This window comes from Hippoglossus stenolepis, chromosome 19, assembly GCF_022539355.2.
Source record: "Hippoglossus stenolepis isolate QCI-W04-F060 chromosome 19, HSTE1.2, whole genome shotgun sequence".
Taxonomy (NCBI): Eukaryota; Metazoa; Chordata; class Actinopteri; order Pleuronectiformes; family Pleuronectidae; genus Hippoglossus; species Hippoglossus stenolepis.
The window spans coordinates 466,161-493,880 of NC_061501.1; the positions used below are offsets into that span (position 1 = coordinate 466,161).

Here is a 27,720-nt window from a genome sequence, read left to right on the forward strand (position 1 = left end):
AAGGTTTTTTGGTAAAATATTTTTATCACACAATTCTGGAATTCTTTTGAAGAAATAATCTATTTTTCAGTTTCAGTTTCAAATTGAATGTTTTCAGATTTCAGATAAAATTATTTTACAGATTTAAATCTCGTTTTTTCAGTTTGAGATCTTTTTTTCAGGCTCATGGCTCATATCAGCTCATGGCTCATATTTTTGGAGCTTGGAGCCCGGACACTCTAGAAATGTAGAATTCACTGCTAATGTTATCTAACAGCATAGGGCTAGTGTTAGTTGTTAATATCAGTCTTAGTCACATTCCCCAACTGAAGACGTCTTTTCCCTCATTTTATGTTAAAAACACCACTCGTAATCATAATTTCTTCGGATCATTTCCTCAGACATACTGAGGCCACTGTGACCTTGACCTTTGGCTACCAAAATCTAATCAGCTCATCCTTGAGTCCAAGTGAATGTTCCAAATTTGAAGAAATTCCCTCAAGGCATTCTTGAGATATCCAGTTCACAGGAATGGGATGGACGGATGGACTGACACCTCGAGAACATAACTGGCTATTGCAGTGCAGAGGCATAATAATTTTGTAATACCCTTTGTAATACTGCCAGGTGTGGCTGTGATCAAGTGTGAACAGTTTTCTTCTGTGCCTCTTGTTCCCCTTGTGTTAACTTGAGTGTGTGATTAGGTGTATGTTGACTTGCGAGGCACTCGTTTTGTGTATTATTTTGTATAGGTAAGCCTAGTCAGGCCAGATAGGATTTTCTTTCAATCTTTAGTTGGGAATAGACAGTCAGGGAATCAGTGACTGGGTAGGAAGATGATTTTTTTTTTTATGATTTGGCGCCACCCTCTGCCCTTTCTAATTGTTCCTGTCCTTGCCTGATGTTTTTCTCTTTGCTGTTTGGCACCTGCTCGGCACTGTACCAACAAAGGGTTACCTTGCCAGATAACATTGCCACTGTGTTGTTCCCATGCTCCTGGACGCCTACTGGGTAATAAATAACATTCCCTTACTATTATATGTAAAATATACACATTAAAGTAGCTGGAGGAAAATACGGAATATTTGGTAAGTGGGCTGTGATGATAGTTCATCGCCGGGGAGTCGCGGAGCGAAGGTGTGATCTAATTTGCATATGAATCGCAATGAAACCGCAGGTGAGAACTTATCTCACTTCACCATTGGATGAAACCACAGACCTTTGAAACGAAAAGTCACTCATGATTGGCTGGTAGATCTGTTGCTATTGGTCACCCTGGGTCATTATAATGCACACGTGGGTAAACCCCTCCCATACGATAATAATAATAATAAATATATTGTTCTTATTACTAATAATTTATTTATAAATATTAATTTTTAATAAGCCTATACCAAAAGCACTGCAGTTACTGAAGACTATACATATATTGTTAAGACTAAAATCTATGTTTTTCTTTGAGTATGTGTCTGTGAAGATGGCAATGAAACTGAACTCTAAACAAATGCAGTATGTCAGACAGGGGTGGGGGCAGGGGCAGTTTGGGCTGAATATGTGGGAAAATGTGTGGCCTTCACATAGTGACTGTTAGTAGCTGTTGCTGGCTGGTTTTAATCTTGAAGTGGGTTGTTGTGTGTGTGGGTGCGTCACATCGCAGTTCAGTCTTGCACCTGTCTGATAAGGCCTGTTTTGAGAAGACTGTACATCTGTGGCATACAATACACTGTACTTTAACTTGTTCTCATACCTAACTTACTATATTACAGCATAAACTCCATTAGCTTTATTCAAACATCACACACTGTTTTCTTAAAAAACTGTGACATACCCTTAGAAAGAATTCAAGCAGCTGCCACTAGGGTCTGAAGGACAGATAGGAAAGGCATTGTTTTGTCTAGAAAATGCGCATGCCATACTGAAGACTCACAAGGCTTCAGCCGGATAAAGGCTTGTTTTAAAACACCAAACCAAACACTGTCAGAATGTGAAGATTTTCCCAGCTACGGTCAGAGGAGGGGCGAAACTGGGAGCGGCTCCTCATCATTGGCGGATTCCAGTGCCTAGAGGCTGGGGCCAGCCTGTGCACTAGCCACGGTGACTCCCCCTCGTTATTGACCAATGAAGTTCTACCTACTATTATAAATATTGCACCTGTCGTCCGTTCGGGGCGACTCTAGACTTCCCCGGCGGTATTAGACGGCCGGGTCAGTACGTTGAGTGCCCATAGCTATGTTGTAGCTTTTCATTGCTTCTAAATAAATACTTTTTGAACCAAGACCGACTCTTCTCTCTACCTAAGGATAAAAGAACACGACAAAACTCAGCAGAGTTCAACACAAATTGATGTACACGCTAAATCATGTACATCTTCCTCTCTTCTAGCATTTGTAACCTCTAGACTACCCTTCTCCCCAAGAAAATACTCGACCAACCCTATAGTTATTGCAACATTGAACATTCTGGCACAATTCTGTAAAAACTTTGGCTTCACAGATTGAACCACTTTAACTCCTATTCAAAATAATCACCTCTTTCCCCCACCCAGACTAGACTGTGCATTCTCCCTATGGCTCAAAAATGGCATTCCCAACATTGGTCAATTATACATCACTGGGGTGTTTGGAAGTTCCGGAGATATATTTGAAAGATACAGTATCCCTCAATCCCATCAATTTAGCTATTTTCAAGTGCGACATTTTGCCAAATCTTACAACTCCAATTTCCCTAATTCACCTCTAGACTCAGTGTACGAGAAAATTCTGAAGAGCCAACCAAAGGTAAAAGGATTTATATTCCAAATATATCAAATCATCAACTCAATTACTGAGACTAACATTGGTCAAATCAAAGCGAATTGGGAAAAAGAACTTGGCATGAGCATAACAGATTCATTTTGGAATTCGGCCCTTATAAGGGTCAATAAAAGCTCATCGTGTGCATGGTTCAATTTATGACAATTTATGGTACTGCATCGCCTGCACTACTCTAACTCCAAACTTTAAAAAATGTACTCTAATGAGGTGGATAGCTGCAATAGATGTCATAATTCACCAGCAGATCTTACTCACATGTTTTGGATCTGTCCACAACTCACAACGTACTGGATGTGCATCTTTGGTGTTCAGGGCAACTTTAATAAATAAACACAAAAATATAATTGCTTTCTCAACCCTTTTGGCACGAAGGACAATCTTAATGGTTTGGAGGTCACATCATCCCCCAAACTTTCCTTCTCCTCTTTGTCTTTTTTATTTTATTATTATTATTATTATTATTATTATTATTATTATTATTATTATTATTATTATTATTGTGTGTGTATGTTTTTATTTTTTATTTTGTATATTTTTTCCTTTTAAAAAAAAACAATACCATCCTGTAGAGCAGGGGTAATCAACTAAAATTTAAAGAGGTCCAGTTAGAGAAAATTTCTTGAAGCAAAGGTCCGGAAGATCATAATGTCTAACTATTTAGTGTGATATATATTTATGTAGCCTAGTAGTTGTATCAACATCTGCATGTACTAAATACCTGACTGTCAAATCAAATGAATTCAGTACATGAAGATAGGTCCATATGTTTTTAATGGACTAGTATTTGCAAACATTTCCACCACAGTGTGTCCTCAGAGTCAGTAAAGACAGTGTGTGTCAAACTAAAGCCCATTATAGAGGCTACATCATGTGATTAAGTGAAATGTTTCTTGTCAATCCAAGAGGCTTCTTCAGTTCAGTTGGACAGGTCTGGTTAGTGGAGAACAGATTCATATTTCGTGGCCCCCAGATATTTATCTTGTTCCCCCGCGCAAACCAAAGAGAGCTGCAGTGTAGCAGTGTTTTCTTAGTGTGTGTCTTGAACTTGCTACATGTTTTTCTATCTATCACTCCTTCCAAAACAAATGCACATGCTGTCTGGACCAAGGTTGTTTTGACAGGTGACAGTGGAATCACTACCGCTTTTGTCCACAGAGGAGCCAAAATCAACGAAAAATGAAAAGTTTGTTGTCGGAGCTTTCAGTCAGAAAAACATTATGTACTTGTTATCATTACCAGCAGTTTTGGCAGATGAGGTGCTCCATAGAGTGATCTGTCTCTGGGTAGCTGTCTCATGTTATCACGCTCCATCATTGCTGTCTCTCTCTCTCTTCACGTGGACAATAGCATGAACAGAACAGGGCAGCATGTTAGAGGTCAGCTGACAGGGCAGAGGCCTCATGGTGCTCAGTGACATGGAGAGACTGGAGCAATCTCTGCTCCACCTGCAACAAAATGGGGCCACTCTGGACTTTAACCTCAGTATGTTAATTACACAGCACAGTCATAGTTCAGCTATCTATCTATTAGCTGTCACTTACATCAGAATAATACACCACACCCTACATAGGACAGGCTTAACTGTTGAAAGTGTGGTCCTGCAGCCTTGTCAGGGACATGACATGATCAGTCTAGTCTGTAAAATGACTCAGAATGCAAGGTTTTTTCATGACTTAATGAACTCCCTTTTTTAAAACATGATTGGTTTAATTGGGAACAACGTTCAAAATGTCAGGAAATTCCTGTTTCCACTCAGTTAAACAACATTTAATCTGTCTGGATAGGCTGCCTCCACTTATAGATTTATTGTCAAACAAGACTCAAAACGCCAAAAATCACACCAAATTTCATATTCAATCAAAAACAAAAAAACACATTCACTTTCTGTTGGGTGTGGCGAAGAATGTCAAGAGGATTTTCTGTGTGTCTGGGCATGATACACATGTGTGCTGATTTTCATTACTCTAGGTGAAAGAAAATGAATAGGAAGACCCTCATTGAAAATTTGTAGGGGACGCTATTGAGCCATTTTTGGACTCACGTTCCCAATCACCAATCACGTAAAATACGTACATTTTCACCAGACCTGAGCCAACCGCAGAATTTGATGAGTTTTCGAGTTTGTTAAGGTCCCCAAAAAGGCTCTTCTTTTGTCAGAAGAATAAACGGAGCAAAAACAATAGGTAAGAAAACACCACGATCAATCTTTTGGCCAGTGTATTGGCCATAGCATCCAGTAAGTTGTTCAAAATAACAGAACAATTCACACAACTGGGAGGCTTTGATACTAAATATGACAAACAACATATCCAAAACAGGGCAACAAATCATGGCTGCAGTGAAAAAATAATTGATCTGTCTACTTTTCCCTGCCATGGACGCCAAAATAATAAGCAACTTCTTTTATATGTTTTTCCAGTTTTGTGGTGCTGTCCAACTTCCTCTGGCAGATTCATTGGTCATACTTCATCTTTGTTAAACTTTAACTGGGAATATGTGCTCATTTATGTGACTGAGATAATTGCCTGTATCTGGCATTAGGTGGCAGTGTAACACCCAAGTCGTGTCTGAAATGTATTAACCCTTGTCTGCACTTAACCTGAAGTGAATCATCTATGGAGTAGTGGACAATCTAAACACAGCCTGTTTCATCTTCCTCATTTGAAAACTTTGTGTTCTTTTATTAAAGCCCCTACAAGGAGTTTTTAACCGGTTATGAAAGGGTCTCATTTTAATATTACTGCCTCCTCTTTAAGACTTACAACAATCAGGGAGAAAATTCCCTTTATTTAAAGTATTCTCAATGTCTGTGTTTGCATCAGATTACCTGCGACGTCAGATGCAAGTCTTCTTTGGGTACTGCAGGTGCACTCGAGCCTCCTTATGGGGGACACCGTCCCAACGTATGGGTGTGTGCCTTCTGGCACCCTTATGGAGCCGGTAATTAAAGGCGCAGTCTTCCTCATTTAGTACATATTTGCAAACCAGTTAGTTGGGCTCCAGGTGGCTGTAGCCAACTAAACATCCACCTGGTGCTTCCCCTCACCTGTGTGACTTCCTCCAGAACAATATGAATACTTTCAATCAGGGTCTAGGGCTCATCACAGCACAGAGACAGCTTTGGCAAAAGTCACAAATGACCTTCCTATTGCTACAGATAAAGGTTTCTTCTCTGTCCTTGTTTTTTTTTAAAGATTTTAGTGCAGCATTTTATACTTTGATATCACATCTACTATACAGACTGGAACAGTTAATTGGCATTAAAGGAACAACCCTAAGCTGGTTTTATTTAGGATAAATACTTTAAATATTCATTCCTTTCCACACAATGTCTGTTTTTATGACTTCTGTAAATATTGTTATTTTTTGATGTGCTCTGCAGCATCTATTCCACTTCTGTCCATCCTATGAGAGGGACTGCTCTCTGAGGCTCCTACATTGTTTTCCCAGTTAAAAAAGGTTTCTTGGTATTTTTTTTTACTCTTGTTGAGGGTTAAGGGCAGAGGATGTGGCACATTGTTAAGCCCTGTGAGAAAATTTGTGATCTGTGAATATGGGCTATATAGAGAAAATACGATTGATTGAGCAATGTACTGATTAAATGGTAATCCGTGCGTATTGTCTGTGATCCATGTTTTGCATGTGCTCATGCCATCCATATATTATGAAGCAGAATTGATTTGTATGTCCCACAGTCCCTGCTTCAATGCCGACACAATAACCTGCCCTTGGGTTTGGTAGTTTTGGGTCTGTTGGTTTGTTCACTTTATTTGCACATTTACGTCTAAATACACAGTTTATCATTCTATTAAATATAATTGTTTGTTCACTACTTTGTGTGGCTGTTTTTGAACTCTCAATTCTTACTTACTCAAATTCATTTAAAGGATTGCCTCTCTCAAATTACACCCAATAAGTAAAAATTTGACAAATCGGTATCTGGTCATTTAGAAGGATACATTCAAAAGAATTTAAAAAAAACCTGACATTTAACAATTTTCCAGCAGCAGTAGCATTCTAATACTCAGCACACATTGTCTACACTTTGCATTTGAACTCAATGACTCAATGTAATTGGAAAATGTCCCCTCCTCAAAAATACCAATGGGGCAAATTTCTTCATCACATTCATTTATTAATGTTTTAGTCGTTGTTTTTTAGTAAAAAAATGGTCGAGTTAAAAGTTGAATTCACACTGGACTCAGTTGAGTAAGGATCTCTGCTGACGCAGGTCAAACTGGAGAGTACTGTCATGTTGTCCACTAGGGGGAGGTGTGATCTGTTGTGAGGAAAAGAAAGGAGAAGAAGACGTTGCAACTCCCAGAATTCCACTGTAGCAACCTCGAGCAAGGCAACCAACTAAGTCGGTCGCTGTGTCAGAAACATGGCGGCCTTCAGTAAATATGTAACAGCAAAGAACTCCTCAATAGCAGGCGGCGTTTTGCTGGTTTTATACCTGCTGAAACGCAGACGACGGACGCACAGACAGGACGGGTAAGTTATTAACACTAACGTCCACATTGAAGCGCAGAAAAGCAGGATCTCGGGATGCTAGTTAGCTGCTTGTCCCTCCTCGTTCAAGCAGGTGACATCGACCTCCTGTCGCTGTCATTTCTCCGACCGAAGAGCCACATTTACCGTGACCAAACCAATGCCTGTCACTAATTGATCAGTCGACACCCTTAAATGGTGGATTTGTGTAACTTGCGCCCACTTGTTAACGACTTGATATGTTCAGTCATGTCTCTGAGTGGAGTTAACCATTGGTTTCTTTATAACTAGTCTGTCTGATCTTATTACTCTGTAACGCGTTTGGCTTGGACAGAATAGTTTCCATTTTTAAATGGTTAACTAAAGTGTATCCGTCTTACCAGCAAAGTCTCCTCGACCATTCAGAATTGCTATAAGCAGTTTGTGTATGCGGCATAAAGAAGATTGATTATAAGAGGAGAAATAAGATCGTTGAAGTGTATTAGTATATGCTTCAGATTCACGTTTTCAATGTTAATTTAAGCAGGAAGACAACCTTAAAATGGATCCTGTCCTCGACCCGAAAACCTGTTATCTAGAAAAACTGGTTGTAACTAGGTCTTTAAAGGGGTGTATACTGTGTCCATATCACCTTTACTACAAATGAATTAGACATTGTTATGTGCTCACTATCTGCATTTCGAGTGAGTGCATTTTTACAATCTTCACTGCCAGAACCTTTTGTTTAGGGCTCCTTTTTTACCAAATATCAGTCGCACAGACACTAGACACAACTACTGTGTGACAACTTGTCATGGGGATAACATTCCAGACTTATAGGATCTATAAATATAGTCTGATCAGTGGAGATGAGAGAATAAATGACCCAAGTTTTATACAATAATGATATTATTTGAGACAGTGTGAACTTGTGTAATATGACTTGAGCCAACCAGTTCACAAAGTCAAATTTTCTTTTCACCAGTTGCTCAGCCATACAAACGTTTTGATGTTTTCAGATAACAGGGTAAAATGCACAATGTGGCCTGCCAAAGAAATCGAAATGAATCTCACACAGGACTGTTTAAACAGGTGTAGCTCTGACTCCGACACCATCAGTGTGAAGACCATCTTCTTCAGTGGCTCTAGTTCCGTTTCCTCTATGCAGACCTGTGTGTTTTTCTGTCCCTCCACATCTGTTGTCTGCATTTACCACACCAGTCATTGATAAAGACAGGTAAACAACTACACTGAAATTACGAGAGGAAAGAATAAAGAAATGCCTTAAGGTTTTCAGATTAATCCTGTGCACTATCAGCCTTCAGGTAAACAAATGTAAACGACTTACTAGATAACAGCAACACTTTTCCTCAGGGCCTGCTTTTGTCTGTTCAGATAATCCTAACTGTTGTAAGCCCCAGGTGTCAACAAACAACTTTTTCCATGCAAGCATCTCTGTTTATTTTGATTGTTACTCACCAAAATACACTGTATATCCTTGATTCCTTGATTGGTTAGCTGTCTTACATTATGATCGCTGTGAATGTATCTGTAAAGTAGTTTGGTTGTTATTATTTACCAATTATTCAGTTGGCAGATACAAATCATTTTTTTGGATTGCACAAATGACACCTAACAAGTCAAGTTTTGTTTTAGAAGTGATATGCTAACCCTGATGATTAAAAGTATATTTTGCTTACTCTTTATGAACTTTAAATCAGCTTCATAATCAGTCTGATTTGCTCTTTCTTTGCAGTAGAAAAGGAGGCTCTGATCTTGTGTTGAACACTGAGGTACCTTAGTCTTATTTTCACATTTGAGTGTCTGAAGCCTTTAAAGTTTGTTTTAAACATTTTCATTAATGGCTGTAGTAGAATCACAGAGAACCATTGTTATATCTCTTTTTACAGAAAGATGGCAGAAAAGATCGAGCAGGAGTGGACAAGGATTTCTTCCTCAGAGTCTTCCAGATTGTACGGATCCTGGTACCTCGATTATTCTGCATGGAGGTATGACAATGAAATGCTGATAAACTTGTATATTCTTTACCATGTTTGTATTTACAGTAGTCCACCAATGTTAAAAGCCTTTTAACACCATCAGTACAGGAAAGTTAGACAGACTGGGGAAATCTCATGGTTAATCAGGGTCAAGGAGTACTTGATTTTTAATGAGGGAACTAAACTGAATTAACTTTAATTGAATTATTCGTGGTAATATCATCAGACACACACAAATACACCTAGAAAGAGTTAATTATGGATTTTGAATTAAAAGTTCTATTTAGAATGGACGAGTGTCTGTGACACAAAGAATATCACCACAGCTATATTATTTGTAACAAGTTAGATTACAAGATTAAAACAGACCAACAGGCCGACACAGTGTTTCCATAATATCAGAATGATGAAATGTTTATTGGTGTCAGATGGGCTGGTATGAGTTTTCTGAAACTGCTGATCTCATAACATTTTCACACAGAACAGTCTCAAGAGTTATTTAAGATCGTATGAAAAACAAAAAATCTTTGGAAGCACGTCTTTGGAAGGAAACATCTTGTTGATGATGGTCTACAACAGCAGAGACCACAGCAGGTTCAACTCATGTCAGCACAGAACATAAATCTGAAGCTGCAGTGTACACAGAAACAATTTACTGTTGTGGAGAATGTTTTCTTGACAGACTTAGGACCTTAATAACAATAACCCTTCGAATGCCACTGTCTATTGAGTATTATTGCTGTCAATGATCATCCTTTTTTGGCCATGTCACAAAATACAAGTCGTCTCAAACTGGGTCAATGAACATGAAAGTGAGTTCAGTGAACTTCAGTGACCTCCCAAGTCACCAAATGTCAATCCAGTTGAACACCTTTGGGATGTGATAGAACAGAATATTGAAAAAAAAACGAAAAACCTAAGTATTCACAGCCTTTGCCATGACACTCAAAATTGAGCTCAGGTGCATCCTGTATCCACTGATCATCCTTGAGATGTTTCTACAACTTGATTGGAGTCCACCTGTGGTGAATTCAGTTGATTGGACAGGATTTGGAAAGGCACACACTGTCTATATAAGGTCCCACAGTTGACAGTGCATGTCAGAGCACAAACCAAGCCATGAAGTCCAAGGAATTGTCTGTAGACCTCCGAGACAGGATTGTATTGAGGCACAGATCTGGGGAAGGGTACAGAAACATTTCTGGAGCATTGAAGGTCCCAATGAGCACAGTGGCCTCCATCATCTGTAAATGGAAGAAGTTTGGAACCACCAGGACTCTTCCTAGAGCTGGCCGCCCGGCCAAACTGAGCGATCGGGGGAGAAGGGCCTTAGTCAGGGAGGTGACCAAGAACCCGATGGTCACTCTGACAGAGCTCCAGCGTTGCACTGTGAAGAGAGGAGAACCTTCCAGAAGGTCAACCATCTCTGCAGCACTCCACCAATCGCCTGTATGGTAGAGTGGCCAGACAGAAGCCACTCCTCAGTAAAAGGCACATGACAGCCCGTCTGGAGTTTGCCAAAAGGCACCTGAAGGACTCTCAGACCATGAGAAACAAAATTCTCTGGTCTGATGAAACAAAGATTGAACTCTTTGGCCTGAATGCCAAGCGTCATGTCTGGAGGAAACCAGGCACCGCTCATCACCTGGCCAATACCATCCCTACAGTGAAGCATGGTGGTGGCAGCATCATGCTGTGGGCATGTTTTTCAGCGGCAGGAACTGGGAGACTAGTCAGGATCGAGGGAAAGATGAATGCAGCAATGTACAGAGAGATCCTTGATGAAAACCTGCTCCAGAGCGCTCTGGACCTCAGACTGGGGCGAAGGTTCATCTTCCAACAGGACAACGACCCTAAGCACACAGCCAAGATAACAAAGGAGTGGCTTTGGGACAACTCTGTGAATGTCCTTGAGAGGCCTAGCCAGAGCCCAGACTTGAACCTGATTGAACATCTCTGGAGAGATCTGAAAATGGCTGTGCACCGACGCTCCCCATCCAACCTGATGGAGCTTGAGAGGTCCTGCAAAGAAAAATGGGAGAAACTGCCCCAAAATAGGTGTGCCAAGCTTGTAGCATCATCCTCAAAAAGACTTGAGGCTGTAATTGCTGCCAAAGGTGCTTAGACAAAGTATTGAGCAAAGCTGTGAGTACTTGTGTACATGTTATATTTTCGTTCTTTATTTTTAATAAATTTGCAAAAAGTTTGCCTGTGTATAAAACAACACCAGGAGTTGGACATTATTCAATATGACATGATGACAGAGAGAGGAGCCCTTTGACACAGATACCGTAGCTCCATAATTAAAGGTCACAGTCACATGGCTCTTGGTTTTTCATTCGGCCTTATCCGATCAGCTCAGCAGATAGAAGCAGAGTCAAGGGCAGGATGATAAAGGACTTTATGATAGGCAATGTTTTACAGGCTGTCCTAACTATTCTCTCCACCACAGACTGGATACCTTATCCTTATCGCTGCCATGTTAGTGACCAGGACCTACTGTGACGTATGGATGATCCAGAACGGCACCATGATTGAAAGGTCAGATTCTGTGTGGATTATTATTTAAAGTTTAAAATAGCTCTTTCTAAATAGTAATTTTAATATTATCTTGTTATTATGTAGCAGCCATGACAACCCTTTCACTCTTATGTTCACAGATGGGAAAACAAAATATAATATAGTGCAGTAATTGCACAGTCAGTAATTATTAGGACATGACACTTTTTGCTCTTGTTTTATTGTTTCAGTACTCCAATACTGTAGGTATGAAAAATGCTTTCATAGTCCCAGGAGCCTCACTTTAAACAGCACATCTAATAGCATTGGTCATGTTGCACCAGGCCCATAAAAACCAAAAGCTGCTACTTCAGATTTACCCTTGCAACATCCAAAGGGCCTTTGTTATTAGCGTGATTCGAGGAAGGTAAATTCATAAAATACCTAGTCCTACCTTTTTGTAACACTAAACAGTTGCAGTATATCACTCAATGAAGGCCATCTGCCTCCACTGGTTGGGTAGAGAGGGAGCGAGAGAAAGTCCAGTCTGGAGGTAACAAATGCTTGCACTAGTTTCTCACCATCCTTTTGAGACAGGATGTTTCTAATTTGAATAATGAATACATCTATTGATAATTTAATAAAGGACATAAAGGTTATTTAAGTCTGTTTTGTCAGTTGAAAATTCCCAATAAGTAGAAATTTATTTCCAGAAACATTTACAATCTCCATCCAAAATTAATACTGTAAATGGTCTGTATTTATATAGTGCCTTTCCAGCCTTGATGACCACTCAAAGTGCTTTACAGTACAGTTTTGCATTCATAGTGCATCTAACTATCATGCATCAGTCATATACTGCTTGCACGATTTGGGGTTCAGCATCTTGCCCAAGGACACTTAGGCAGGCAATATGGAGGAAACTGGGATCAAACTGCCAATCCCCTGATTAGTGGAGAACCTGCTCTACCTCCTGAACCACAGCCACGCATTTGTCCAATTCATTGGCCATGGTTATGATACCCATTTAAACAGGTATTTCTGTATTCCACCAATTTCACCAATTCACCCCAATCAGTTTTTACAGTTTGCATTATAATTGGCTTTCTGCTTCTGCCAGTTTTAGGTCAGTCACTGTATCAAGCTGTTAATGTTCTCTTAAGATTTAATGAAAATGCTCAGGCTGTCCTATAATGTATTGTTATTTAATTCCTTGCAGGATCTGATGACTTTATTTTGATTCTCCACAGCGGTATAATAAGCAGAGACATCAGATTATTTAAGAAGCACTTTTGTTCCTACATATCAGTCATACCAGGGGTAACTGTCACATGTTCTCATAGAGGTGGAAAGCCAAGTTTATAACCACTAACTCTAACTGCTTTGTAAGTTGTGTTGTTCTTTTTTGATTTCTACACTTCCGTCAAGCCATAACACTGAAGTGTGGGTTTAGCTGGTCGTGAAATTAATACTGTTAGTATTAACTGGAAAGCATTTTAACATGTAATTCCATTAAAGTTTTGTGTTCATCATGTGTCTAATAAAAAAAACAACTGAGATCAGTGCAAAAATAAAAATGATTAGGTATAGTGATTTAGGGAGAAAACATTGTGTCCACTACAGTAAAGAGTAAAAATATATGGCCTTCTAACTTCTTTCAGTTTAAAAGTAAAATTCACAGGTCAGTGTCTATTTAATTCATCAACTTAATGTCATGAATCAATACTGCTGACCCTCAATCAATTTACCATCTGAAAATGTAGAATACAGTTGTAACAACTTATCAGTGTTATTAAGTATATGCCTACAACAGGTTAAAGTAAATAAAATAACTAAAGTTACAGTTAAAAGGGGACACTGTTATTAACAGACAATCCCGCAAGCAAGTTATTCTTGAGGTTACAAGTACTGATTATGTTTAGCGGTTTCTGTGAATTTTGATTGTAAACATGATATCGACATAAACATTTTAAAGCATTAAAGGGGTGCTGTATAAAAACAGTACAAAAGAACTCGACAAAACATACAGATTTTTACCAAACTTGGTTGGGAATGCAACTTGGGAGGGTATCTCCATATGAATAAATCTTGTGTTTTTTTGCTGTTTAGCACAATTGCATAGACAATTTACCCTGTGACCTACTTGGTGATGTTTGCTCATGTTTGTGCATGTTGTGGTTTGCAGTGCAATTATCGGTCGCTCAACAAAAGATTTCAAGATCTTCTTGTTCAGCTTTATGAAATTCATGCCACTTGTAAGTCATTTTGTAAACTTTTTCTTTTTGACACACTTTGAAGTATGATATACATTGCTACATTATTATTATTATTGCTATTGTTATTATTATTGTGTAACATTTGTAGTTCAATGACAGTTAATTCTCCTGCATATTGTTTAAGTGATTATTTTCACTTAGTCTTTTTAAACTCTAAAATACCATCATTTCACATGATCATTCTTTTTAAGCTAACACAACTATATCACTGTAATGTAACTTTTCCAGTGTTAAATTGCTGGCAATATTTTATAAGATTTTTGGGACTTTTCTGCCCTGTTTGTCCTCTTACTGTCAGGTCCATTGGTTTCTTCTGTAGTAAATCTTAGTATATACATTAATATACAGTCTAGTTTCATTTTTGAAAATGTATCATTAGATTCTGAACACAGCTGGCTGCTGTCGCTTTTAGCAACGATTACTTAAACAGGAGGAATTGGTTGGAGGTCATTCCCTGGCTGATTGATCCCCATTTTCTTATCAACTGTTTATTGCAGCAGGCTGGTATGATTATTGAGTCAAAATAAAGTACGTTGGGGTCTATGGCATAAAATGATAAGCTATATCAAACTTTGGATACACACACAATACTTGTTAGCAGGATACATTTATTGTTGATTTGTTGGCAAAAAGAAAAACATGGATTATTTCTAAGAATTTCTGATTCTTTAAGTTTTGAGTTTGCATTGCTCTTATTAAACAATACTTAATATTCTGCTAGTGCATGATCTCCACATCCTCTATCCTATCCCTCCTGTTGGAAACAAACATTATTATAAGGCTTGTAAAACCCTGCAACTTGTTTTGTAATTGTCATTGTGGATCATTCCAGATTGCCTTGGTGAACAACTTCTTGAAGTTAGGCCTATATGAGTTGAAGCTGAGGTTTCGTGAGAGGCTCACAAAGAACTTGTATGACCAGTATCTGCAGTAAGTACTACAGTATATGCTGTACCATCATATCCTATTATTTGATAAAAACTTCATCATCTTGGGTTCTGTGTAATTGTGATTGGCATTTTAAACTATTTTCTTCTGACAGGAAAGTAGTCTGACCCTTTGAGAGAAGCCAAGGAACATATAACACTAAACAAACACGACATAAAAACTGAAACTCTGGCTCAATTGTTAGATTGGACCAGAACTCAACGGCTTATTGTGAGATGCAATTTATTAGCAAATTTAAATTTTGATGGAACATAATGACCTAATCTGTGTGTGGGAAAGATCGAGTGGTTATTCTAAGAAAAAAAGATGAAACTGAAATTGTTAAATTGACCACATGTGTTTGACCTATTTGGAACTCCTACCTGAGGATCCTGTGGTTCTCTGACTTTTCACTCACCTGTAGAACTGCATGTGTGTTTCCAAGTCTTCACCTGTGTTATTCCTCTTCAGAGGTTTCACCTTCTACAAAATGGGAAATCTGGACAACCGGATAGCCAATGCAGACCAGCTATTGACACAAGATGTGGAGAAGTTCTGCAACAGTGTGGTGGACCTTTATTCCAACCTAAGCAAGGTACCAGACTGTCTGAACTGTCTGCTGGGAAATATTCTACAATTTTCTAGGATGCACAGTAAATGAGAAAGTCATGATTTTATTTTTGAGTGCTCCACAGTGACGTTTTGTTACAGAATTAAATAAGCATCACCACTTAAGCTCTATGTTCCAGGCAGATTACACAAAATTAATGACACAGTCCTGCTGCATCAAGCATGATGGCCTCGTGCCTTAGCAGTGTACACTACAACCGTAGTATAGAGGGCCAGCAGAGGTACAGGGAGAGAATGGGCCAGTGAAAATGTGCCCCTACCCCTTAGGTATTCACATGTTTTTGAAAATGTGAGAATTGCCTATATGCATGGTTAATCAATGACAAATAAAATTCAGACAGGTCATGCAAGGTGTGTTTCTTTAAATTTGGATATGTGGACATCCTCACTGGGTGGAGTAGCTTTAGCCGGTATAGAGTAGTTAAGCACTTTCAAAGTGTTACTCTGTTTGGAAAAAGTGACATTACAAGCAGTATATACCAGGATGTTTCAATTATTATCTACTAGTGTTATTTACAAATATTTGTTTCTTTTGTCTGCAGCCTATTTTGGATATTGGTCTGTACATCTTCAAGCTGACAAGTGCCATTGGTGCTCAGGTAAGTTGATTTGCCTAAGACAAACAGATTTTGTTATGCTGGATCTTCCTCTTCCTCTCAGTCAATGTAAATGAAAAAAATACACAAATCAAACCTACTTAAAAACCTCACTGAGACATTAGGTCCAAAGTTTTCATATGTTTGGTAACGGCCGTGTTCCTCCAGGTTGGTCTAAGTTAACAATAACAATAAACAACAGCACTTATCACAAGTTATTAGGAACCGTACAGGACTGACGTTTACTTTGTGTCCGTTTGATTCTCTAGAGTTTATGAGACACATGTTTAAACCTGCTTCACAACACGAGACGTGACGCGCACATTCAGGACATCAGGGTCATAGTGAGCAGAACGATCCGGAGTCATGATCGGACATCATCGATTAATAACTGAATACATGTGATTATCAGTTTGTGTGTGAAGAGGGACAGAGACGAGCAGACACTCACACACGGTCTTCACACATCCTATAGTCTGAATATATGAAATGAATTGATTGTCTTTACCTTCCCTCACCTACGTAGGGCCCAACCGTCATGATGGCATACTTGTTGATCTCAGGTCTGTTCCTGACTAGACTGAGGAGGCCAATAGGCAAAATGACAGTCACAGAGCAGCGCTACGAGGGAGAGTACCGTTATGTAAACTCTCGCCTCATCACCAACAGGTAACAGTAAACAGTACTCTGTAACTGCATTTGTTGAATACAATGTATTTATCTGTTCTTTTGTTTCTCTCCAGTGAGGAGATTGCCTTCTACAATGGGAACACGAGGGAAAAACAGACCATCCATGCCACGTTCAAGAAACTGGTTGGTAACATTTTGGCAGTGTTTCCCACAAAGACAGAATGTGTCGTGAGACTGCATGAGTTATTTTCCTCTATCGCCTTTGACCATAGCCAGCATGTCTTATTGATGTGGTTGTGTGATGTGGTTGTGTGCAGGAGAGTGTTTTATAAAAATAATGGTAATAACTTTATTTTTATAGCACTTTTCAATACAATTAACAAAGTGCTTTACAACAAACAATAAAAATAAGATAAAAGAGATACAGATAATAAAAGCAATACAAATCTGAAGATAAAAGCTTTTTTTACAAAAATGTGAGATCAAACAGGTAACCGTTTGCAAGTCTAATCCCTTCTGGCAGATTGTTCCAAAGTGTAGGGGCTCTCACAGAAAAGGCTCTGTCTCCTTTGGTTTTCAGCTTAGACTTCAGACTGTCCAGGCGCGGAGAACGATCAAAGGTCTGAAATACATGGAGGGGCCAGCCCATGCATGGTTTTAAATGTGATAAAAATAATTTAAAAATAAATCAATCCTAAAATGAACAGGCAGCCAATACAAGGATGTTTAAACAGGGGTGATATGGTACAATTGTTTGGATTGTGTTGGAAGCCGAGCAGCAGCTCTGAGTAAGACCAGTATAAAGGGAGTTACAGTAGTCAATGCGAGAAGAAAGAAGGGCGTGAGTGAGTTTTTCCAGGTCTGTATGTGAGATAAAAGACTTAACCATGGCTATGTTTCTGAAATAATGAAAACACAATTACACTACCCTTTTAAGATGGGATTCGTAGCATAGGTTTTGGTCAATGATGTCCTGGGGTAATCCTCAACAATAATGCAGCAGTGTTAAACAACTGGAGGTGAGCAATATTAAGGTTTTCAGGGGGTGTGAAGTTACTCTTCAAACTGCAGTAACATATAACATATAACATAACCAAGGTCCAAAAAACCCTCTGCATGAGAACCATTTACTAACCGGTAGTTGTAAAAATGCAACAGCTACACTTGATTCTTTTATCGAAATAAAAAATGCTGAAAAGTTTGTTTCTCCACATTTTTGCTCTTCCAGGTTGACCACTTGCATAACTTCATCTTCTTTCGCTTCTCTATGGGATTTATAGACAGCATGATTGCCAAGTGTAAGTATTTATATTTCATAGTTTAATCGACAACATTTAGGTTCTTTTCAGAAACTAGAAACAAACATCACTTCCCTTTACAAAAAAATTGGATTTGGTATTTTCATGAAATCTTCGATGGATCCCATGATTAAAAATATAAATTGGAACTTTTCTTTAATTGTACATCATGTTTTTATATGAATCACCTTGATCACAAGAGCAAGTGAAATACATCCCAGTCTCTGTCTATATGATGAGGATTTCTGTCGAATTTGAGCAAATTTAAACTGTTGAATGTTTATGCAAATTATATTAACAAAATTTACAGGTTTTTTTTTGTATAATCTCAAAAGTGTATATATTTATATATATATATATATATATATATATATTTTTTTTTTTTTTTTTTCATGTATCAACATCTCGTTTCTCTGCAGACCTGGCCACTGTGGTGGGCTACTTGGTGGTTAGCCGGCCATTCCTAAACCTGTCCCACCCCCGACACCTGCACAGCACACAGTCTGAGCTGCTGGAGGTTAGAGAAAAAAGCACACACACATTGGCCTTCTGGTCAAAATCCGATGTACATTACATTACATTTCATTTAGCTGATGTTTCATTTAGATGTAGATTGTCTGCTTGTCACATGCCTATTGGTATAAAATTAAAACGTGGAACTTAAAAATAGAAATGCATCTTTTATGGCAAGCAGTACAATTTATGCCCCTTTGGAATTTAACGAGTCTAATTGTTTACTGCACTGAAATTAATGGAAACGAATGGAAGCCTGTCATGTATGTTTATGCAGCATATACCTTTCAAGGCAGTCAGCACACAGAGCTCCATAAGCACACAGCTTAAGGTAGTCTTAATGATAAGCGGCTAATAATAAAGATTTATTATTTCTTGTGACATCTTCTTTAAATGACAATTGCTTTTGGAAAAAACAAAACACTTATGTAACCACAAATCTTGGTTTGAAATATTTGAGGTTTTACTAATGGACCTTTGTGACCTGCAGGACTACTACCAGAGTGGGAGAATGCTCCTTAGATTGTCCCAGGCCCTGGGCAGGATTGTACTGGCTGGCCGAGAGATGTCCCGCCTCTCAGGGTGGGTATTATAGAATTTTAAAATTTTTTTTTTTTAAATGAATGGGCTCATAGAAAAAGATAATTGAGTTTTCTATAGATTACCTCCTCCTTACTTATGCCTTATTTAATAGCAAATCCCAACATTTTTATGGTTAATTACATACAACTGTCCAAACTTAACCCATTTATTGCATTAAAAGTTTTTTGAACATTGACTTAAATGCAAAAACAAATACAAACAAATAAAACAAAAGATATACAAGTAAAAAAGTAAGACTTTGTTGCTGGAGGCAAAAAAAAAAGAGATCCTGGCAAATTGTCTGCTTTGTGCAGAGCAGATTATCAGAGTATTATCACATCGCGAAAGTTGACAGACAAGGCAGAGGATCTGCTGTCAAAGGACGTTAAAAGGTTCTGGAGGTTAAACCAGTCAACACATACAAAGAGGTGTCAACATGTCTGCAAGAGAGAGAGAGCAACGCAAGTTATTTAAGTTATTCAAGTGACAAATTCAGCCCAAGACTGAGCATCATCATGATGAAGAGCCGAAGCTAAGTTTAATATTCTGTGTTATAAACTAAATGACAGGTTCATCCAATTCATGGCCCATAATGCGTTTGCAGCTCATTTGTCAATTCTGTTTTCAAATTGTAATATTTGAATTAACCACAATCAACTGTTAACTTTCACTTTGTCAAGATGCACATCACTGGCCACTGCCAAGGCATTACATATGTGGTCAGATGAATGTATTGAGCCCTGTACCTGTCAAATTAACAACAAAATTTAACATAGAAAATAGGTTTGGTAACAGATACTTTGTGGCTATTCTTGAATGATGACCATTTGTTGCTTCTGACTTTATTTTTGTTTTCTTTTTTAAATGTCAGTAAATCTGATCTCCCTGCAGAACGGCTGATATTATCTTGTGTGTTTGGCGTGAATGAAATATTATCATCCCTTCCAAATGAGACCGAACTCAAATCTGTTCTGACGAATTCAAATTTGTCTTTTTCATGTGTATGTTCCCACAGTTTCACGTCTCGTATTACAGAACTCATGAAAGTCCTGAAAGAACTGAATGCTGGCAAATATGAGCGCACCATGGTTTCCCAGCATGACAAAGGTACAAGTGACTCCTAATCACATAGAAATGTCAGATAAATTAGTTTTCATCACATAAATGGAGCTTTGCAGCCAAACAGCTTTACTGATTTTTCTTCCATTCCCCTCAGAAACGGACACTACAGAGAAAGTCCTACTGGTGCCAGGAAGTGGTCAAATTATTCACAGAGATAACACCATTAAGTAAGTCTATTATTTGTCACTTTAATATATCAGCATTTTTCTGTTCTTTTAATGAACTCAGATTATTTATTTTTTTTACAGATTTGACCACACCCCACTAGCAACACCAAATGGAGACATCCTCATAAAGGACCTCACATTTGAGGTACAGCTCTCATCTTTCATATTCATGTCTGTGCCAGAAAGGACAACTGGGATTCACTGAATAATAAATGGAATGAAGGACTTAGCTTGAAAAGTTTCTCTGTAATGTTGTATTCAAACCTTTCGTTGTTTCTCTGGGGTCTGAAGGTGAAGTCAGGCACCAATGTCCTGGTTTGTGGACCAAATGGCTGTGGAAAGAGTTCTTTGTTCAGAGTACTTGGAGAGGTGAGAAACCTTCCAGTTAACAATGACTGGAAAGCACAACATAATCATTTTGTCAGTATAGCACATGTGGTGTACTTATGTTTATTTCTCTACTCGTCTTTTTAAGTTGTGGCCTCTGTTTGGCGGACAACTGACAAAACCTGAACGAGGAAAGCTGTTCTATGTTCCACAGGTAAATAGTCTTTTCCACCATTAACACCTAAAAAAACCTCCCTCAGTGCCAGCTATGTACCAGCTTTAGGTTTTAGTAACAATTTGGTTTATGTTTGGGAAATTCAGTTTGACAAAGAATAATGTGTTGGAGGCAAACTGATCCTGGATTCATGAAGCAAAGACAGATAATTGAAGATAAATAGGGCCTTTAATTGTGTAAATCATTTGTGATGAGCTAGTACCAGCCAATTATTTCAGCCAACCGAGAGACTTGCAAATATAATCAAATATTTCTGCCATAAATAAAAGTTTCACTGTCAACTTGTAATACAGTTCAAATAACACATGTGAACTGTGAACACATACTAACACATACTAAATTATTAAAGGAGTAATTAATGCAACCCTCTAATTATACATTTCACTTGGTTGACTGTTGTTTTTCCAGAGACCCTACATGACTCTGGGTTCTCTGAGGGATCAAGTCATTTACCCTGACACCTATGAAGAACAGAAGAGAAAAGGCATCTCTGATCAGGTGGACACAACACACTCCCACACACTTAACACTTTCACCTCCATCACTGTGTGTGTCTCTAAGTACTTACAATTGACTCTGTCTGTATGTGTCTAGGTGTTGAAGGAGTACCTGGACAATGTTCAGCTGGGACACATACTGGGCAGGGAGGGCAGCTGGGACTCAGTCCAGGACTGGATGGACGTTCTCAGTGGAGGAGAAAAGCAGAGGATGGCTGTAAGGACTCACTCACTCCCTGTCAACAGGCAGTACTGGAAACATGACGCTGTTTTTTTTACATTACTAATAACACATGAAAGACGATCCATCCATTTTGGTGTTGGTGGGGCGATTAACGCAGCTCATACTCGCACATACTGCTAAAGTGGGGTTTCAGATTGAGATTTAGTTAACCCCACTCAAGAGTCAAAAGAAGATCATTGGGTCTCCACATTAATATGTAAAGTCCCTTGAGATAATGCATTTTATGTTTTGGCACTTTACAAATGAAACTGAATTGAATCATAACAATAGGCTGTTTGATCCATCAGCACAGACGAATACTGGACTTATTGATTTTCTAATGATTCTGATGTGAGCAGATGATGAATGTGTGGCTGTTTCTGTTCATGTATGTAGATGGCCAGACTGTTCTACCATAAACCCCAGTTTGCTATTCTGGATGAGTGCACCAGTGCAGTCAGTGTGGATGTTGAGGATTACATCTACAGCCACTGCAGGACGGTAATCCTATGCAACTCATCATACACACAAATATAGCACATCTCTCAGAAGCCATATTTATATATGCTCACTTGTGATAAACTCAAACACACTATTGCAGTAAGGGAGCAACAAGAAATAACTGATGTTTTCGCTTAGACCTAGTTTGACATCACTCTGCTTGAAGTGTGTGGAAATATCAGTGACTGGTGGTGTGAAGACATTCACCCTCTTTAAAGGATAGTCTGTTAATAGGTTTTATGTCAGCTTAATTAATTATTTCTTAATATTTGTTGCTGTTTTACATATTCCCTGACATTACATGAGGACTCGCTCTGTGTATATAATTGTTCATTGAAACCAGTGACAAACCAAACCTAAATTATTCTGGCAGCTACAGTTCACACAGCGAAACAAATACCAAAACAATGATAAATAAAATCCATCAGTAAATTGTGATATTTTGACAGAGAAAAAAAATGATCAAACAATATCATGCAGAGGCAGAATTAGGCCACAACTTTTTGTTGGTCTTTGTTTTTGAAAATGAAAATCTCTCAAGCACTTTCAAGCAGTTTGATGATGCAGTGACTCACTTACTGTTGATGTGGGTAATTTTTGACTCATTGATCTGGTATGGTGTTCAGCAACAGTTTTGTTATCTTTAATTCACAGGTGGGAATCAGCTTGTTCACGGTGTCTCACAGAAAGTCTCTGTGGAAGCACCATGAGGTAAGGACCCAGTGTTAACCATGTCCCTGAGCTGTCATATAAAATCATTATACTCCTGCAGCAAATATTACTTTCACTACATTCAGTCTCCCTCTCTGAGAAGATTTAGCTTCTAGTTAGCGATGCACGATGTCATTTTTTTTTGGAGCTGATACTGATAACAGAAAATGTCCTGCTTCTCTTGGCCAATACCGATTTTCATATTTAAAAGGAACTTCAAATAATCAGATTGCTCTATGTGAACTGAAGCACACCAGTGCATAATACCTTTCTCATGTTAAAGTCAAAACTCTAAGCATACTCACTGCACTTATGTCAGTGGTCCATGTATCTGTGGTAAAACATATCTCTCTTGCGTATCGATCAGACTATGAATGTGTGTGGCGACCACATCATACAGATTGTAGTTCTGAGACACAGACCCGTTCTGTACTGATTTCATAATTATGATATTAATTCACAAGGTGTCAAAACCAGCCTTTGTGTCTTACCAAATGTAATGTGAGCAGCCCTCCCCTGTTCCTGGCTGTGATGAATATAATTATTCTTTCAAGAAAGTTCGTAACATACCTCCAGGTTTTCTCTTGTCCCTCTCTTGCTAATTGAAATAGCAGCATGGCTAACTTAATCCACTAGCGATATAACATTTTCACTGGGAAGGATCGGATTACAAATGCGACTCGTTTACAACGTACACACTGACTTTCATCAGTGCTGTCTGATAAGACGCCGGCCCGGGTCTTCATGACTCCACATGGTTATTACACAAAATGCTAAACAGACCTAAGTTGGGTCTATAGTCTCACAGTTCATGTAGGGACAAATCTGAAAAGTATCTGTATCTATACAAGTTTCTGGATTTTGTCGTTTTGAAAATAATAAGAATGATATTTCTAAATTTAATGATGTTTTATTAATAGGATCAGCACCAGATAATATTAATGATAATAATAGTCGAGGCTTATAGCAGCATAATTAAGGGGATGGTTCAGGACTCACCAAAGCCAGATCTAACTATGAGCTTTATTATAGAGGAGCATTTTAAGTCCAACCTTAAATGTAGAGCTGGTGTCTGCCTCCTGAACCCAGAGTGGGAGCTGGTCCCTGGTAGGGCCTGGTAGCTGATGCACCGTGTGTTAGTGCGAGTCAAATTGAGGTTCAGTGTGAAATCAGTTCTGGGTCTACAGTCAGTTTAGGATTTAGTGGTATAAATAAATGATGTCATTAATTCAACCTGTGGCAACACTTCCAAAGTAGCCTTATTGCGTTGGAAAACCACGGACTTGGCAACCCTGGAGAGATATGAGTGTGTAGACAGAACCAGTGTAAACGTTTCTGGAAATTAGCCCCAGTCAAAACCATCACACACACACACACACACACACACACACACACACACACACACACCCCCTAAACCAGCACTTCACCAGCAAAACTTAAATTTAAGATAATTATTGTGCATCCCTACCTCTAGCTTAACATGCAGTTAGTGTGATTTATTGTTTCTACTGCATATGATCATCCGATATTAGTTTACAACAATAGGTTACAACAGGGTTGTCTGTTAATATTGTTATTGAATAATATGTTGAACACCCCTGTTTCCAACTTAGTGTGCCAGTTGAAATATCAGACTACAGACAACATCAGTGGGGACAGAACAACACAGGATAATAATGTGTAAAGCAGTAAGCTTTACACATTATTGCCTTATCATGACAGAAAATGACTTTTTACTCTTCTGGTTCTCTTGAGAATATTCAGTTTGAAATAAAATATTAGATACTTCATTAAACTGACAAGTCTCAGTTTTAATTAGGTTTACTTCAATTTTGAAAGAAGTGTGTGTGTGACTTACAGTGCCTTATAGTGTGCTTATTGACTTTCTTCTTTTCTCTGTCATGAAGTATTATCTCCACATGGACGGAAGAGGAAACTACGAGTTCAAGCCCATCACAGAGGAAACCGTGGAATTTGGCTCATAACTTCTAATAAAACTAGTCCATCAATTCTTTGCACTCAAGACAGAAGTTTAAACTAGAAAGCTAGCTAGCTCAAAGTAGAAAATACGGTTTTATCATTTGTAACTCAGCCTTGTTTTCTTTCTTTGTTTTAATTTAAAGCATCACTATCTAATCAGGAATTTGTCAAATGTGATTATATAACACCTGTAAATTATAGTTAACATCTACGTTGTATTTTCATACACTTCAAATTATTGAATGAAGGTATACTGAACAGTTTTGGTCATCTCTGCATGTGCAGTCATATCTGGTAGTAATACAGTACAATGGTAACGTACAGTAAGGTAGTGTGGAGAGAACACACCACAGTGACCTTTGAGGCATCATGTTCCACTGTATCTAGTGCAGTATCCTGCACAGGATTTTACTGATTTCCGTATACATTGGGATACTAACACGTGTGATGCTACTGCCATGTAGGTTCTCAATATAACTCTCCCCAGTTATTATCCAAAAAGCACTTGGATATTCCATTAAGTAAGGAAGTTGTTATCCTGAATTAATTCACATTGGAATCACTCTCAAATCTCCAGAAACTGGCAGTAAAATTTAAAACAAAAAGACTGTTAGATCATCATCAGACCATCTTCATCATTTGATCATAATATCAACCACATTTATCTCAAGATAATGTAATGATCAAGCAGGAAGCATTTATATTAAGGGACTAAAAAAATAATTTACCACTCCCACTCTCAGCTTCCGTAGCTACAGGACAAAGAGTAATAGAATTTTTCAGAAGCAAGTGTAGACTGAGGCTTTGAAAGGCTTACTGTAGCATGGCAGCAAGCCTCTTGGGTAAACTCAGTCTCATGGAAGGACAGCATTTTTGTCTGATTTGTGGAGCCGCAAGTGTATCCTTAATGTGTGACCACCTACCTACATATCAGTGTCCTGGATGTCTGTCAGAAGCTACTGCAATATGTCTGTCCCTCAGGCATTCAGTATTGATGATTTGAACTTTCCAAATGAAACGGTACATTGCTGTTGTTGGGGCACAGACTAGGGACACATCTGCTACTAGTGCAGCACTCATCTCCAGTCATTTTGTATTTTGAAAATTCCTGCTGTAATAAATGTTATGGGTGCTTGAAGTGACACTTCAATTGTCATCGAGGACCCTGACATGTAAAATGACAGTCCTCTATGCGATGTAGCTGCCAGGGTGCTGTGGACATGAGGATGGGTCCTACTACCCTCAAAATTACCTCAATGACCTTTTTGAAGTCTCTGTAATTAAGGGATTTTCTAAGACGGTACATTTCTCATATTGTTCAAGGTCAACATGTGGCCATGGTAGAAGTGCTGACCATTTTGCAAAGAGAATGCCCGAGCATACAATTATGAAGTGATTATACAAAAGTGTTACTTGATTCAGTTTTTATGCCCTTACTCCACAGTAGAGGCAGGGCATTGTCTGTAGTCAATCAAGAGGAAAAGGTTCTAAATTCTAAAAATGTTATTAAATCATGTTCCTGTGAGAACCAATGGTTAATCATATGACCTAAATTTGTTAAATAAGGTTCATTCTCATCAAAAGGCTAATACACATTATTCTTATTCTTTTTATTATTATTGTAATCGCATTGCAGTCTAATTGTAATTATATGAATTCCTGCTTAAATGTAAAAAAAATGTTTGGGTGGGCAGGTGTAAATGTTTTTGAACTTTGGAAAATTATAATAACTGATTTTACATGAACACTGTAGCTGGGGACTGGCAATAATGGTTTCTCTATGAACGTCAATGTAACATAAATATGCAGGAGAGATCCTTCCCCAACCTGTCATTACTCAGCCTGTTTCGCTTCTGCTGCTCTACTACATGTACACTGACTGTGTTAAGAAAATATGAAGAAGGAGCCTTTGTTGTGCCCATGGTTTTATATGGATCACTAAACAATAAAATGTAGGAGTTTTCATAAAGTGGTCTGTTTTTCTTGTGTGTCAGTGGTTTGTTTTTGTTGGTCTGTGAGAAAGATGGTAAGTGAGTATGATCTGTCTGATTGATGTGCTTCTCTAATGGCATCCACTATCACACTAGTTCTTCTAACATAGGTAAGGTGTGTTCCCGACAGAGATTGTTTTCTTTTAAGTTGGGAACTAACTGAATCAGTGTTGTTAATGAAGGTCTGCTATGTCAAAGGTCACTCACTGCATGGCACTAAACAAGAGGTTGGCTATCATGTAATGGCTCTTCATCTCCAATTTGAAATAAGAAAGAACTCGTGTTTTTAGAATAACTATTATCTCAAAAATCTTCTATAGCAACCACAATAGTTAATTTACATAACAGGCAACATATGATGATAAGTGCGGGACACTACTTTTACCGCTTTACACTGTCCCCAAAGGCTTGTGTACATGTGCTAGTCAATTGGGAATCCATTTTGTTCTGATAGAAACCAGAAATCTCTAATGTGTTTGTGAAGGAGACCAGCAACAGTTGTGTAACCATCACATTTGAGCTCTGTAAGACTGGTTGTAATGAAAATAATAACAATAATCTTCAATTGTACCTTGGCGTCATCGGGTGTTTCAGCCTTTTAATCGCAATAACATTAAAAGCCGTACCTGAGGGTACACTGAGGCTAAAGGTAAATCTGGCTGGCTACTGGCTTGTATGGCAGGACTATGAAAGCCATGTGGCCCGCTCAGTAGATCAGACGTCATTACCTCTGTGCCTTTTTAAACTAAACTA

At 38.5% G+C, this 27,720-nt stretch overlaps 1 protein-coding gene across 3 annotated transcripts; it reads left to right on the plus strand.

Moving 5' to 3' along the window:
• The first annotated feature begins 7,099 nt into the window (after positions 1-7,099).
• Positions 7,100-26,939, plus strand: abcd3a (ATP-binding cassette, sub-family D (ALD), member 3a). 3 transcript variants are annotated; one of them, XM_035142317.2, is made up of 23 exons: positions 7,100-7,286; positions 9,019-9,055; positions 9,173-9,271; positions 11,715-11,803; positions 13,012-13,081; positions 14,870-14,967; positions 15,436-15,559; positions 16,137-16,193; positions 16,717-16,859; positions 16,934-17,003; positions 18,049-18,118; positions 18,538-18,635; positions 19,122-19,213; positions 20,229-20,320; positions 20,430-20,502; positions 20,584-20,647; positions 20,794-20,871; positions 20,978-21,043; positions 21,473-21,562; positions 21,659-21,778; positions 22,181-22,285; positions 22,940-22,996; positions 24,904-26,939. In XM_035142317.2, the coding sequence occupies exons 1-23, from the start codon at positions 7,177-7,179 to the stop codon at positions 24,979-24,981; spliced, it is 1,980 nt and encodes a 659-aa protein (XP_034998208.1). In that variant the 5' UTR covers positions 7,100-7,176; the 3' UTR covers positions 24,982-26,939. The 3 variants fall into 3 exon arrangements, with proteins under 3 accessions (XP_034998208.1, XP_034998207.1, XP_034998209.1); XM_035142316.2 differs by lacking the exon at positions 13,012-13,081 and adding an exon at positions 13,947-14,016; XM_035142318.2 differs by lacking the exon at positions 13,012-13,081 and adding an exon at positions 13,947-14,016 and having other exon boundaries at positions 9,022-9,055.
• Positions 26,940-27,720: the final 781 nt, after the last annotated feature.